At 47.4% G+C, this 15,941-nt stretch overlaps 1 protein-coding gene across 1 annotated transcript; it reads right to left on the reverse strand.

Annotated features, from left to right (window-relative positions):
• Positions 1-4,785: 4,785 nt before the first annotated feature.
• On the reverse strand, positions 4,786-13,078 carry MCFD2 (multiple coagulation factor deficiency 2, ER cargo receptor complex subunit). The gene is made up of 4 exons (XM_007459972.1): positions 13,064-13,078; positions 7,439-7,599; positions 6,505-6,664; positions 4,786-5,143 (listed from the first exon to the last, which is right to left on the reverse strand). Exons 2-4 carry the CDS (start codon positions 7,585-7,587, stop codon positions 5,015-5,017), a joined length of 438 nt encoding a protein of 145 aa, XP_007460034.1. The 5' UTR covers positions 7,588-7,599; positions 13,064-13,078; the 3' UTR covers positions 4,786-5,014.
• Between the last annotated feature and the right edge of the window lie 2,863 nt (positions 13,079-15,941).

The following is a 15,941-nucleotide window of genomic DNA, read 5'->3' on the forward strand; positions in this document are numbered from 1 at the left end:
CCCCCCCCCCCCACGGAGGTGCAATGATTTCCGCACCTTTCCTCTCCCCTCCCTGGGCCTCTTAGCCTTGGCAGGAGCGACCTGTACATCCTTCCCCAGCCACCCAGTGGGAAGCAATTAGAAATTCATGGACAGATGATGCCCAGCGCAATGTTTCTGGCAGAGCAAAGCAAATTCTCTGAAGGCCTCTGGAAAAAGGCTCTAATTGTGAGCACTGCCAGTACAGCCCCTGGGGCACTAACACCAAGTAACAGGCCTATTCTAACACTGTCTCAGAGGGCCCACGTTTAAAGTTGCTGTGGTGGGGCTCAAAAGACTATATCGTTCAACACTTTGTTTTTTATTTAAACTTTTTATTTTGAGATAATTGTAGATAACTCACATGCGTTTGTAAGAAATCATAGGGAGATACTGTATACCCTTGACCCAGTTCTCCCCAATGGTAGCACCTTCCAAAACTATAAGGCAATATCCCAACCGGGATTTTGACACTGATACAGTCAAGATTCAGAGCATTCCCATCACCACGAGGATCCCTCCGGTTGCCCTTTTATAGCCATGACCACTTCTCTCCTGCTCCCACGCCCTCCTTAATTCTTGGCAACCACAAATCTGTTCCCCATTTCTTCAATTTTGTCGTGTCAGGAATCCTATATAAATGGAGTCATAGAGTATATAACCTTTGGGGACTGGCTTTTTTTCAACTCAGCGTAATGCTCTGGAGATTCATCCAGGTTGCTGCCCGTATCAATAGCTTGTTCCTTTTGGTTGCTGAGTAGGGTCCCATGTTATGGATGTGTTATAACTTGTCCCTGTTGAGAGACCTCTCAGTTGTTATCACATTTTTCATTTCTAGATTGTTTTTCCAATTTTTCCTTTTTCATGGCATCCTAATTGTTTCATGGATGTGATCAAGTCTCACATCTCTGAGGACACCGATTATAATTTTTTTAATTGTCTGCTCATCCCTGCGTTAATTCAGTTTCCCCAATGTTCCTCTTCTCAGTTTGTTTTGGTTACTGTCTCTCTCTGGTGTTGAAGGTTTCTCTGAACTGACTTATGATCCTAAGTAAACCATTCATATTTAAGTGTGACACTAGCAAGCTGATTGGCAGCCGTAGGTGTGTGGACGGGCTCCACTTGGTGGTTGTCTGCTGGGGGAGCAGGTGGCCATCCTGATTTTTCCCTAGGAACCCCAAAATGTTAGTAATGAAGGTCTTGGTGGGGGGCAGCTCAGTTTCTCAAGAGAATGAACCTGTCGTTCACAGGGAACACAAGCCTGGCTCCTGGCTGTCTGGAGCTATGTAATCATGTACAGAAGTGCATTTCACTTCTGTTTTTAGGGTGGTCCCTCAACCCCACTTTTCTCCACTTGGCAGTCCCAAGACAAGAGCGTCTCTGGCTCACCTCCTTCAGAGCCAGCCTGCAGTATTCTGGGGAGGCCAAATGGGGGATGCCCAGATGAGACGGACTGGGCCTGGCTGGGTCTATCCCCTCTTCTCACAGGGTTGGAATAATCCCTGCCTGTGGCTCCGCACTTCATGTCCACCTCCCATGGTACCTCGTTCCTCTAGCCCCTGAACCTTTCTAGAATTCTAGGGGACAAAGAAGCTGCTTCCTTCAGTGCCACCCCCATTCCTTTCCTGTCAGCCTACCTGCCACTCTCCGCCTGCTTTCCACCCTCACATCTGGCAAACCCAGGTCACTGAAGATGGAATTTGTTTTTTTTGTTCTTATTCTTGATTTGGGACAAATTACTTGAGATGGAGATATAGATGCCTTTATTCTATCATCTTGTAGTTGCCATTTATTTTAAAAATCCTTCTCTAGTGCTTTCTTAAAACTACACACCTCCAAAACTCTCTTGGGGAACCGCAGGTGAAAAAGCAAGTTTGGAAGCAGCTGTCCTCTGGTGGTCTCTATCCCCACAGCCCTGCACACTTGCTGGTGCCTCTCTTCTCTTTTCCAGATCTTTCTAAGGAGGGAGGCATAGCTAATGGCTTGGTGTTTTCTGTGTGCCGACTAAGGAACCGTGGGAGGTGGTCAGTTCTTCCCTTTCTCAGGGGGATTAACTGAGGCCCAGTGAAATCAACTGTCAGGAGGCCAGGTGAGAAGAAAACTCCTTTGGTCTGATTTCTATTTCAACGCTCTTGTGTCTTTCACCACTGCATTTAATACAACCCTTCATTTCTTCTCTTCTGAGAATTCATTCACTCACTCATTCATTCAGCACTTAAACTGAGGAATATAAGAATCAGCGAAGAGGGAGTTCCCTGGTGGCCTAGTGGTTAGGATTTGGCACTTTCACTGCCATGGCCTGGGTTCAATCGCGGTCAGGGAACTGAGATCCCTCAAGCTGTGCGGCACGGCCAAAAAAAAAAAAAAAAAAAATTAGATTTAAAAAAAGACAAGCAGAGAAGACCCTGTGATGCGAGCCCCTAGGGGTCTTACACTTCTGTCCAGCCCCTCAAGCTCCCACTCTTCAGTGAGAAGGGGCCCTGACCCTTCAGCCAGGCTGAGGAACAAGGGATCGACCGTGTTTAGCTCCCACTCTGTGCCAGCCACTTACTTGATGTCTTATATATTTTCTCTCACTTCGTTAATACTCTTAACCACTCTGTGGGGGTAAGCGTCATTATGGTTTTAGATGAGAAACTGCAGTGGAGAGAACTTCAGAGCATAGCTCTGCCTGAGTCCAAGGCTTGTGCTGTTAGGAGGCGGCCTCTCTCAAGTACACTTATCTTCATTTTAGAGATAAAGAAACTAAGGTGCAGCGATGTTTCTTATACATTCTGAGAAATCCTTGAGGTGAACACTGAGAAGGCCAATGCCTCACAAAAGGGAGAGGAGATAAAGGAGGTACGAGAGGGAAGGGTAGACCATGCTCTCTCTGCCCCTAATGGTGCAGGCCCCTCTCCCACAGGGAAATTTCCTAAGAGGAAAAGTAGGCCAACAGGACCGCAGAGGCCAGCATGGAATAATTTCAAATAGCAGCCAGCTGTGCAGGAGGAAAGAGGTGTCTGGTCTGGGTGACTCTACCTTGTAAGAATCGGCTTCTTGCTCCCCAGCTGCCTCGCTCCCTAGCTGCCAGCAGTGCGAGGTCCTTTCAAGCGCGAGCCTGCTCACTAGATCCATCTAGAAGGGCAGCTCTGGATGAAAAAGGGCTTTCAGGCAGGGGGTGGGGCTGGGGGCGCAGAGGCAATGGTAACTTCTTCCCTTGCTCACTTTTCAATTGGCAGAACAAAGTGTCATTTCCAAAAAGCCAGGGAAGACTGTGCTTTTTGCTTGGGCCAGGGAGGCTTTCAATAACACTAATTAAATTTTCTGGCAAAGAAAAACCAGTCACCAGACTCAAGGAGAAAACCTTGTATTTTCCTGAGCTAGAGAATGCAGTCATAATCTGAACTTGGCCAGAGAAGGAAGGTCCAAATAAGTGATTTCATTCAGAGGAAAAAAAATGCCTAAAAGGGAAAAGTGACTGTGAATCCTGGGAATCTACCCCTGCAGAAAGGAACGGGTTAGCTCCGGGGTGGGAGCCCCAGCACCTGGGATGGAGAAGGCACGTGTAAACTTCTGCATTAAACCAACCGACCCTTCGTGTGGTAGGAGAAGCAGCCTATGTGGACAAAATCAACTGCTCTTTCTTTTGTTTCATCGGTTTTATTAGTCATATATCCAGAATTCATTATATAAGTCTTTCAAAATACTAGACATTGCAAGAATAGTTTATAATTCAGCTCTGATTGCACAAATACTTGACACGAAACCATTTTTACAAATACTTATTTTTCTTGTAAGAATACTTTGGTACAGAAAATAAGTCTCTATATATCTTACAGCAAATTTTATGCAGTTTTTTTTCCCATTCAACCATCATTTCAGGTTTCCTATCACAGCACATGTGTCACATCCCATCAACCAAATTATAATCTGCTGCCGCTGCTTGTTTTCAATTACTATTCACAATGTTAAGAGTTTTTAGGCTTCTTTTTCTAATCTTTCCTGACCTGAAAGAATTCACGTATTCAGGCTAGAAGAGGTAATTTAAACAACATTCTTTCTAAATCTAACTTGCATTGGGTTAATCGCTGTGCTTGGTGAACAATCTTTACACTTCTCACTTACGCTAGACCAGCTAGTAGCTCACCCCTGCTGTATCAAGCAGAAGGGATACAGTCCTTTCATTCCTAAGAGCTTCTAAACTGCGAAACAAAACCCGAGAAACAAGAGTTAAATACAAATACTTAGAAAGCTATAACATTTGCTAATGATGAGAAGTAGAGAACACTTTTAGACTCGAGGTCCCTCCTAGGTTGAAGAAGACATAGAAGAAAGCGTAAGGATGTGGCAGGAGTTTTATAAAATATTGAAAAACTGAAAAAGGTGAATCACTTAGGTCAGTGGTGCGCTGTTTCCAGAGTGCCAGGAGATACAGAATCTTAGACTCTGCGGCTAGCTGAACTATTTGACATTCTTCGAAATAGATGCTGTGGCTTTGAAATAGCCTAATAAATACTCCCTTGGCCAGAACAAGTAATCATTTAGGCCAGGGGAACTTTACAGAATACTGACCACGTTTCCTGAAGACAGGACCCGCCAGGGAAAACATGTGGCATTCATTCCATTCCTTCAGTTGCTGAAAAGTGTGTCCAGTTATAGCAAGAGCTTGTCTCCCTCTTCAGGTAGCATGAATTAAAACCAAGAGCCTGGCAGCATTCTCCAGTCTAGTTCCTGAGTGCTCAGCGCCAATTATCCAATATTCTTAAAAGGATTCTTTAATCGAGCCCTTGTCCAATAAGAGATTTAATAGTACTTGGGGACTACAGTATGTCCCATTTCTCTGCTTTTTGATTTCTCTTGATTTCTCTTTCTCACCCCAGTGTAACAAGCTCCTACAGGTTCAAAACACCGTAGCAGTATTTTGGAAACGAGTTATTTTGCATTTTACCGAAAGTGTTCGATCACATTATAACGCTTCACATTTGCATCTAACTGGGAGGTGGCCACATCGTGTCTACTGCAGTGATTTTGCGAACTCGGCATAGTCAATGTATCCGTCATTGTTCTTGTCATCGTCTCTCAAGACACCATCTATTAAGCTGATCAGTTCATCTTCGTTCATTGGTGTCTGTTCATTCCCTCCCTACAAGGTACAAATTAGACAAGGATGAGCGGCATCTTTTACTGGAAGCGCTTGGTTAATGTCCAAAATAAAATGTCAAGAAACTCCTTCAGACGCAGTACCTCTACTTCCAGGAGGCCACAAACCACACGTCAGATCCAGAGTCAAGTCATAATGATCCAATTTAGAAATGACTTTTGGCAGTTAAAAGGACGATACAATCAAAGTAAGCCCTCGCTTATTTGTTTTAAAAATTACTTTTCATTCTTTTCTCATTACAAAAGTCATATGTGTTCACTGTAGAAAGCTGGGTCCACACAGAATTCTGAGCTTCAGAGATTCCAGGACCCGCAGCCCCATCCTAGAGAAAAGCTCACAGCCCAGGCCCTCCTGAGGATCAGCTCTGCTAAAGTGGAAACAGTCCATGCTAGACAACATCTTGGGGTCAGAACAAGACGAAGAAGGCACTGCCGACCAGTAGACCTCATCATGATCTTTGAGGTGAAGGCATTTCTGCTCACAGGGCTGAGCGCTGAGCTACTGCTGTTCACGTCCTCAGCTGATTCTTCCCCTGCCTCCTCTCCCACGTCCCCCTTCCCTCTCCTGCTGCCACCAGCATCCTCGCCTGCCAGGGCTGCTGGACCCCAGTCCCTCTGCCTGGCATCCGCCCGTATGCCTCCCACAGCAGACCCTGCGCTCGTCATGCCAGCCTCCTGTGCGAGCCCTAGCGCTCCCCGCAGCCTTCAAAGCAAACCCCGCCCGGCTCAGCTCGCAGCCGTGCGAGCACATGCCCTCCCTGCTCTCTAGAGATTACAGTGTGGCACAGTGGGACAGACGTTAGATCTGGAGACATAAGATCTGAACTTCAGCTTCCTTACCTCTCAAACTGGGGGGCAATAACAAGGCCTGCCCCTTCCTGCTCCCAGGCTACTGCAGTGATCAAACGAGATCTCTAACCTGCCGGAAAGTGCTTTGTAAACTACGAGCACCGTACCGTATCACCCAAACGCTCAATTATCACCAAATCCCTTGAGCCCTTGGTCCCCTGACTCGCCATTCTTCCCAAATGAGATAACTTCTCCCCTCTTCTGCATTTGGAATGTGGTCTGTCTTTTAGCTGGTTCTCAGATGCTGGCGTGCAGCAGAAATGCCAGCGGCACTTGCTAAAGATAAAAGGAAAGCTCTGGGGCTTCTGCCTCAGCCCGTCACCCTGTATGAGAAGGACCGCTGAACAGGAAAAGAGGCAGAACAGACGGTGAGCAGAGAAAGGAGAAGCAGCAGTAGTGTTGCACAAGGACGGGGGAGGTCATCAAGCTCGGGGACTGAGTTACCAGAGGGAGGCTTTTCCAAGGTGCTGTCTACTGAGCCATTGCCTGACCTACCTCCTTATGGACATGAGTGATGGCTGTGGAGAGTTCTAGGCCGTCAAGCAAATTATTGCCGTCATAATCATGCATTTTGAAATAATGGAGCTGCAGTTCTTGTGGGGACATCTCTGCCTCTGGTTTGTTGACGACACCTTCTAGATGCTCCATGATATGCCTAAAGACCAACAGTGAGACTCAGACCACTTGGTGGCGATGCTGGGACCCTACCAAAATCTTAAGGACTCTGAAACGTTCAAGATCTTAAATAAAGTTCATCCATCCCAGAAAAACAAACATCAACAGTGGCAGACCACACTCAAGGAAGACAGATACAGGCAAGGCCCTGAAAGGAGCAGGGGAAAAAAAAAAATCAAATAGTTCATCTGTTATGCTGGCAAGATTATGGGTGTTTCTCCTTTTTATTATTAGAATATTGTTATAGCATTTTGGGGAGCTATTAATTTTTTTTTTTCTTAAACCAATTTAAGGATAACAGAGTATAATGTGTGAGGCTAACTGGCCCAGGGCAAAAGTGGCAACAAATGATTCAATGTTTGAACATGCCAATACAAAAGGAAAAGGTCTTGTCAGAAGCAAGAAAAGCTCTATTTTGGACTCTGCAACTACCACTGTGTGTGTGTGTGTGTGTGTGTGTGTGTGTGTGTGTGTCTGTCTGTCTGTCTGTCTGTCTGACTGTGGTGAAAGAGAGAGACAATGAATTCAGGCAAGTCATTTATCTCTTTTGGGCCTCAAGATCCTCCATCTGTGATATGATGGTGACAAAAGAATACCTGACTTACAGGTGGCTATAAGGAATAAATATCATCCTTGGAAAATGTTAAGGGGTCGTACAAATAGTCGAAGGAAAGTTGGACAGCGTGTGCCTTTGCAGCTGGCTGCAGCTGCAGATGGGGAGGCCCCTGGACCACAGCCCTGGTTGAATACGTACTCTTGGTCATGCACTGTGCTCTTATCCAGGCCCACGCTGCTGGGATGGGAGAAGCTGGCCCCGGGCTCCTCGGCCCTGGCACCCAGGGCACAAAAGGCCCAGAGCAGGGCGCACAGGAAGGGGGTTCTGAGTAGCTGCAGAGATCTCATGGTCACCGGTACCTGGGAGGTGGGGAACACAGAAGATGAAGGTGAGAACACCAGAACTGAGGTTCTTTCTAGACTTGACACAGCGCACTCCTGGGAACCTGGGTGAAAAAGCAAGGCTGGGTAAGAGGAGGCCTGGGCCCAGCTGGGAAAGAGGAGGCCTGGGCCCAGGACAGCTCTGACGCCAGACTGCAGGGTGACCTTGTGTTCTCCAGGCCCCCATCACTCAAATGGGAAGGCAGGTCCATGACATTTCCTGACGCCCCTTTGGAATGCCAAGCAACTTGACGAGAGTTTATAGGGATTTGGAGAGTATTCCTGCGTACAAGCAGCTTACAGTCTGGCGAGAGAAATACTTCCTACTGAGAGCACGAATCAAGGCACAAAGTGATAGATTAAACCCTCTGAGAGTTCAGAGGAAGAACTTTCCTTTGGGCGAGGGAAGGCCAGAGAAGGTTAACAGACATGGGGATACGTCAGCAGGGCCCGGATGGATGGGCACGCAGTGGATGTGCAGGGACTGAAGGACGAAGGGAAGGTGCGAGCAGAGTGTGGCAGGTGCAGACAAGTGGGAGAGAAATTCCAAGTGGTTTAGTCAGGCTGGAGCTTAGAGGGTATGAAATAGACGGAATGGTGGACAACAGGCTGCAGAGGTTGACCAGGCCGTGCTGGATGTGGTTTTGCCCGCTCGGCCAAGGGGGCTGAGGTTTCCTGGGGATAAATGGGAGCCACTGAGGGCTCATGAATGGGAGACGAGATCAGAGCTTGGTTTCACAGTGGCTCAGCTGGCAGCACAGCAGGGAAGGTAGTAGGTGGAGTGAGTCCAGAGATGGGGGTTGAGGGAAGAAATGGGGCGGGTCAGATCAAGGCCCGCAGTGGTGGACACGGAAAAGAGGACGTTAACCCTTGCCTTGTCCACCTCCCAGGGCCGTGACGGAGGCAAGTAACTGAACCAGGTGAAAGCACACTGCAGAGGACAGTTCCATAGGAATTAGGTTCCGTCAAGTACTTCTGGGGTTTGGCTAGACCTGGAATCGTGGTCAACAAGAAGACACAACTGGCTACACAGCAAGCTCCCCAAGGGCAGGAGTGCTTTGTTCCCATCCGTATCCCCACCAAGGCTCAGGCCTTTACTAACTGCTGTTAAACAGAAAGTCCTGGTCTTTCCAGGGGCTTACAGACTGACCTCAAAAAGGAAGGTGAAGGACAGCCAGGAGACCTCCATACAACGCAAAGGAAACACCTGACTCACACATTCACTTCCCTGGATAATAAGGGCCAGTGATTTCTAAGGGGCCAGCTGCAGCCAAAAAACCTAGAGCAGTGAAGAGAAAGCATAAGGTACTAGTCAGACCCTCGCACATGCCACACAGAGCTCAGCTCTGAAGCCGCCGCTATCTCCACTGAGGTGTTACAGCCCCTCTCACCCGCCCTGAAAGGCTCTGTAGGGTAGGACCCTGGGAGAATGCCATCCCCACAATGCTTAAGAAAACTTCCCAAACCCACTTTGCTGGATATCAGCAGTATCCTCCCTAAGGAGACAATGGTCACTGGGATGTATAACTTCTAGGGTATAAAAAGAAGCATCTAGTCTCACAACTGAATAAGGACATCATAATGCAATCGTCATAATTCATAAAAGAAACAGAAAAAGATGCTCAATATATACCAAGAGAAAAAGAGCAGGCTATGAAAGTCTGTAAAGAATAATTCATTTTTGGGGAATTCCCTGGCAGTCCAGTGGTTAGGACTCAGTGCTTTCACAGCTGTGGGCCTGATTCAACCCCCGGCTGGGGAACTTCGATCCCACAAGCCGCGTGGTACAGTCAAAAAAAAAAAGAATTCATTTTTGTAAAAAGCAAAACAATGTATGTATATTTCTCATACACAGAACAATGACTAAAAACTATTAACAAAGATTATTTTCTGAATTATGAGATTAGGAGTAATTTTTTTTTTTTTTGCCCATGCCATGTGGGATCTTAGTTCCCTGACCAGGGATCTAACCCACGCCCCCTGCAGTGGAAGCTTGGAGTCACTGGACCACAGGGGAAGTCCCCAGGAGTGATTCTGATTTTTCTTCTCTTTACTTTTCTATTGCTTCTAAAATTTCTACTATAAACATGTTTTGTCTTTACAAATGTGTATTCAATGCAATTCATCCCATAATTTTGTTCCAGACTATATGGATGGAATAAAAAGGGGGATTCCAGTTAAGTCTCATCTCTACAAAATAATTCAGGAACAGCCAGAAACTACATCCCAATCTTACCAAATAAAAGTGTCCAGACCCTGATGAGGCCACTGTCACTGTACCTGGTACCAGAAAACAAGGTCTCAAGTTACTCTCAGCAGAGACTGCCCCAACTAGAGCAGAACAACTTGTCCTGACCACACACCATAGAGTTCTGGGACAAGAGGGACCAGAGGGGCAAGCCAGCTCCTCCCAAGTCTTTCAGATTCATGCGCATTAGATGTCTCTTCCTCCAGCAAGCCTTCTTCAATTCCAAGTCTGGCTTAGGGGTTCTTCCCATATGCTCCTAAGTGATTCCCTTCAGAAGGGTCCTGTCCGTCACTGACAACAGCTGTGCACACGACCTTGAACATGCCTGATTACCTCTCAGTACCCCCTGTGGAACTGGGCTCTGTGAGGCCGGGGACTGCATCCACATCCCCGGCATTGGGCACAGTGCCTGAACAGAGGCTGGTGATTCTCAGCCTGTGTGCCACGGTCCTCGGGAGCTGGGGGGGATTACCACGTTCACAGGTAACGCTGCCAAGTTTTGATGTCAATGTAACTGAGGATGAAACTTATTTTTGGAGGTATCTATCAGATAGAAAAGCTGAGTGGTCATCGGACCCATGGCACCATTTCCTATAACTATGTGGTTGGATACTTAGTATATCAGATAGGGGTGGGGTAGGCGGGGGAGAGGTTCTATTTAAATAACACCAAAAAGCAACCAAGTGCTTTAGTCCAAATTATCCCCTCTTCATAGGAGACAGGATAAAGGTCAAGAACCATACATTTTGGACTTACCCCATTTTGGTCTGCTGTGGCAGGTTTCTAACCATTAGACCACAACAAAAGTCAAATCTACAAACACAGAAGAGAAACTCCCCCTTACAAGTGCTACAAGGAGCACAGGGAATCTGACTGCCACTTAACAAATTAAACTACTCACACTGAAAAGGAAATATTAGCAAGTCCCTTCCACCAAAAGAACAGAGTTGCATCATCCACACTCCAGCTACTTAGCTCAAGGCCAGAAGCAAAGAGCTTGGCAGATAAGCCCCAGGAGTTCCTGGGCTCACTGGCCTCTGAGAAATTAAAGGCTAGGCTGGAGAAAAATCCAGAGGAGAGATTTCTGAGAGAGTGTAACACAACCACTGAGACACCCTTCACAAGGAGAAGCGTCATTCCTGGGAGGAAGCGCTAGACCACTGATGGTAGGGAGCTCCCGCAGGGCCCTGACTGTAACAGGGCTTCCCTCACAGCTCCAGCAGCCTCTTCCAGTCCCAGAGCATTTGTTCGCACTGTTTCCACCTGTCCGTCCTCCCTGTTCCTTCCAGGCCCAATTCAAATGTCACCTCTGTGTTCTCCCAGCCAAGACCAACTGTTCTCTCCTCTGACCTCAGTCTGCAGCCTCTCACACTCACTTGGCCTTAACATGTGGTTACATATTGTGCTCCGTTTGTTTTTCTCTTTTCTCTCCCTCTCTGAGGACAGGGAACCTATTTTCTCTGTCTCTCCTTTACCCTAGTGAATTTATTACAAAGTGCTGAGCTGACCTGGCATAGCACACCTTCACTCTGAATCAGGGCAGTGGATCCTGCAACCTAGGTGTGTTGTTCCCTATCACAGAGGATCTGACTACACTAAAAAAAATAACTTCCCTTTGGAGCCGTCCCACCACTGGTTTGGCCAGGCCCACACTCATTGTGTCTTACCAACACCTAAGAGTTTGCAGCGAGCCTTCCTCCCATAAAAACCACAGCAGCTGCCAGCCACTTTTCTCTCATGCTGGGGCCCTCAGCTGAGAATCAACCTCAAAGCAGCCACACATTCTGTAGCCAGAGGCGATGCCAAAGAAAAACGTGACTGGCATTTCCCCATTTAAAACTACCATGGTCCTGGACTGAAAGCAAGAAAAGAACCAGGTTCCTAGGCAAAGAAACCTCTACATGGGTTGGGGATTGAGAACTGGTTCTGAAAAAGGAGGCATTTAATAACTTGATCTCTTTGTTCATTTGGGGAGCCCAGGGAGCTGCCTTGCTTCATTTATACATTTAACTAACACTCTTCACTAACAGCTTGGTGCTGCACAAGGTTCTAAGGATAGGGCTGTGAACCAGACAGGCTCCTGTCACACAGATTACAGCCTGCTGGGAAAGAAAGACCAGTTCATGCAACAGCCCTGGGGTACCACAGAAGTCCCAACCCACACCTGGGTTAATGCATGAAGGATGATTTTTTTTCAAGGTGCTAAAGGATAGCACCTCAGGTAGAGGGAACATAATGTAACAAACACCTAAGCCTAGAAGGAACTTGATCCAATCTGGGAAATAAAAAGCGTTCAATATGGTTGAAGACACAGTATAGTGGAGATGGATGAGTTAAAGTAAAAAGAGGACAGGTCACCAAGGGCCTTGTAAGCCCTGTTCAAGAGGTTATAAGAGCAATGGGAATCCACGGAAGGGCGATAAGGGAATGGGGAGAGGGGTCTGGTGACGTGATCAGATTTCTGTTTTAAGACCATCACTCTGGCTTTCCACTACATAACAAACTACAGAGGATGGAGAAGGGATACAGGGGACCAGTCAGCAGGCTACTGAGTAGTTCAAGGGAAAGATGAAGGTGGCCTGAACTAGCTAGAGCAGAGGAACTGGGCGTGGAGAAGTGGGTGTATCCCAGAGAGATTTGTGATGGATTCGATGTGGGTGGGTAAAGAGTGTAGGAGGTGAGAATGACGCCCAGGTTTCTGCTTGGGCAACTGGGTGGATGGCGGGTGCCATGCCCAGACAGGGAATACTAGACGGGAATACAAGCTTTCCCCACCTCCCCACTCCCCTGGCACGGCCTGGCCAAGCTCGCCCGCCCGACAGGACCTGTTTATTGTCTCCCCCAGAGACAGATGGGGTACAGGAGCAGATGGAGAGCTACGACGCAGGCCCGCGCGCAGGTCCACGGCAGGTCTCCAAGAGGGCAGAGATTGGCCCTGATCGGGCCCATCTGCCCCGGGGGAGAGGCTCTGCTCCTAGTCGGCTAGCTTCCCGGACCGACTTGGGGTCCGATACCCTCACCCAGGCCGCTCCTGCCTCCCAACCTGAGCCAGAAGCCCCGAGCCCCCCGAAGGGACGCCGGGATCCCGCCCCGCTGCGGACCCCTGAATGCCGTCCCACGGACTTCGTCCTCCAAGGTCGGGTCACAGGCCTCACAGGCCGCAGCCACATTGCGGCTGCTCCCTGGTTCACTCACCCTCGCAGCTAGCAGTTGCCAAACAGCTTTCTCCGGACACGAAGCCCTACGGCGTGAGCCTCGCCAGCACCCGTCCTCAGAACGCTTTTCCTCGGCCCCGCCCCACCCACCCCTCCCCGTCCCGCTGTGCGCACGCGCACCCCTTCCGCCCGCCCATTGGCGCCGCGGGCCCCACCCCTGCCCGGCACCTGGCAGTGTGGGCTGCTGGGCTGATTCAGCGTGTAACGGGCTCAGGCCCAGTAAGGGCTGGGCGGAGGCATTTTTTTCTACCTTCCTGAGGGAGACACTCGGTTGGGCCACCTGAACCCCCGGAGTCCCCGCAGGTTGCTAGGCAACCCCGGAAGCCCCCAGGGACGTAGTAGGGCGAGGATTTATGGTGGCGAAAGCGGATGCAGCGGGTGTCAAAACTGGCTTTCAGCTCCAACTCCACCTCCACCTCCACATTTACAGGTTTCTGGGTTCCTCTGACTGCAAGTTGGGAAGAAAGATAATAGCGTAAAGGAAAAAAATGTTGCGTGCCATTCCAGTTCTACAAGGATCAAGCCATTAGCCACTGCAATTGACCACCAACAGTGTGCCCCGAGGGGAATTCAGATGGAGGAAAACAGGAAACTTTCTGTACTTTGGATATACTGGTCCTTAGATAGGTAAGATGCATCTCTAAGGAAAAATTCCAAATAACCCCAGGAAATATGGAACTGCTGGGGGCTCAGCCAGGGACTGAAGAAGTTGCAGGGACTTGGTTGAGAGACCCATGTCGGGTGTCTGGGAACTGGGAGAACAAGGCACCCGGGCTTCCTATCTTTTTATGTGTTGGCAGAATGAAGAAATAAACATGGATGGTGAAAACATGGTCTAGGATCACTTAATAGCTTAATAGCCCGGAGAAGGCACTGTTTTTCCATTGAAGTTCAGAAATCTTTATTTCCTCCCTTCCCTGACCATGTGGCAAGAGAGCAGGGGCTTCGTAGGATAGAAGAAACCCTATTAATTCCAGGCTCCTTCCCCTGAAGTTTGAGTTAGTTAGATCTAGTTCATTTTTCAGCCCTCCCTCTGCCGTGCATCCATTCTTCCATTTTCTCATTTATTCATTAATTCAGTAACATTTCTTGAGTACCTCCTAGGTACTAGGCACTGTGCTAGGAGTTACCAGAGAAACAAATACAAACAAGATATGGTCTCTTCCTTCAGCAAGCTCAGTGTCTGACGGATAAAGCATTCTCATTCTATTTAACCAACGCTTACACTTTTTCTATGGATCTTATCCTCTGTCCTCTCTCTCTCCCTCTCGAATCACCAATTACTCCCCCTCTAATAGCCCATCCCCACGATCATTTAATCTTGCTCTGGTTTCTTCCCCACTACACTGCTGAAACTACAATCTCCATGCAAATTCAGTGGTGCGTCTCCTCGGTTTTTACTTGCCCTCTCAGTACTATTCCTCACAGTCAGCTATCCCCACTTTGAAACACCTTCTCCTCTTGTTTTCTGATGCCATGTACTCTTGGTCCTCCTCCTACCTCACTGACTATTCTTTCTTGGGTTCTTTTCACTGACTTCTCATCTTCTGCTCAACCTGTAAATATCAGAGTGCTTAGTGTTCTATCCTTAGTCCCCTTCTTTGTCTCCCTACCCACTGTCCTTCTGTGATTTCATCGGGTCGTATGGCTTTAGCTGCCATTTGCAAGCAGATGACTCCAAAAGGTAGATCTCTAACAATGACCTCTGCCTGTAAGTCCTCACTCCTCTAAACAACTGCTTACTTGACATCTCCACACGAGTGTCTTACTGGCATCACAAATTTAACTTGGCCCACCAAAATATTAATTTTCACCCCCAAACGTGTACCTCTCTGTTTTTCCCATTTTAGTGACTATCACTGCCATCCATTTAGTTGTTCAAGCCAAATTCGAGGAGCTATCCTTTTTGCCCCCTCAACTTTATTGAGGTATAATTGACATCCAGGAAACTATCACCTGCTACCTACCTTCATTCTTGCCCCATTTTAGTCCGTGAGTCAACTGTTTAAGCCATTTATAGGTGAGCGTTCTATAACTTGTAGCTGAACCCATTCCTAACAGGCAAATAACTTGGTACCAGAAGTAGGACACAAAAAAACCAGATACTAAAAGGTGAAATTGGCTAACAGAAGGTTAAGGTAGCCAGTGGTAAAGACTCTATTCCAAATGGAAAGTTGGTGACCTACATGTTAAGCAGTAGTTAAACTGTTGAACTGCTGTCACTTGCTGGACCTTGGGAAAAACCCACATGCCAACCAAAGTTGTATTGCAGGAAAAATCTCAGGAACAATACAGAACATTCATGACTGTTGGCTTTTTTTTTTTTGTTCCTTTTTTAAGTAGCTTTCAGCAAAGTCCTTCAAGAGAGTGGCAAATCCAGATTAGAGATAACTGATTGGAAAGCAGAGATTAAAGAAAATAAGGCCTTGGTGGGAAAGGAACATCTTACCTGCAGTTTACAACCTAAATTATCTGAGTCCCACAATTTGGAGACTTGCTGGGTTGAAATAAACAATTTTCTTTAAATACCCAAGCTGAAGCCAGCACAAATGGAGACAGGGAAGAGGCAGCTTTATCAGGAGAGAAGATGGAGGCCCAAGGTAGCAAAGATGGACTGTAGGTGGCTTCTCTACCTGCTTTGTTTTGAATTGTCTCCACTGCAATTAAGCACACAGATACCAGCCCCTAGAAGACCTAAATATTCTAATAGTTGGTTTTGCTTGTTTTGCAGAAAGAAACATTTGAGGTATACACAAGAAACTAATGAAAGAGAACAGAGGTGAGAATAAGACCTCATTTTATATCTTTTTGTTTGGCTTTAATTTTTAAAAAATCAAGTAAATATATTAATTATTTGG

The sequence above is a fragment of the Lipotes vexillifer genome, unplaced genomic scaffold, assembly GCF_000442215.2.
Source record: "Lipotes vexillifer unplaced genomic scaffold, Lipotes_vexillifer_v1.1 scaffold666, whole genome shotgun sequence".
In the NCBI taxonomy this organism is placed as follows: domain Eukaryota; kingdom Metazoa; phylum Chordata; class Mammalia; order Artiodactyla; family Lipotidae; genus Lipotes; species Lipotes vexillifer.

Excerpts from the sequence above, each read along its gene's own strand:
- MCFD2 (XM_007459972.1), bottom strand. The coding sequence starts at position 7,587 with ATGAGATCTCTGCAGCTACTCAGAACCCCCTTCCTGTGCGCCCTGCTC. Across the intron at positions 6,665-7,438 it reads AGCACAGTGCATGACCAAGA|GCATATCATGGAGCATCTAG; the intron begins GTACGTATTCAA and ends GTTGGTCTTTAG. Across the intron at positions 5,144-6,504 it reads TCACTCATGTCCATAAGGAG|GGAGGGAATGAACAGACACC; the intron begins GTAGGTCAGGCA and ends TGTACCTTGTAG.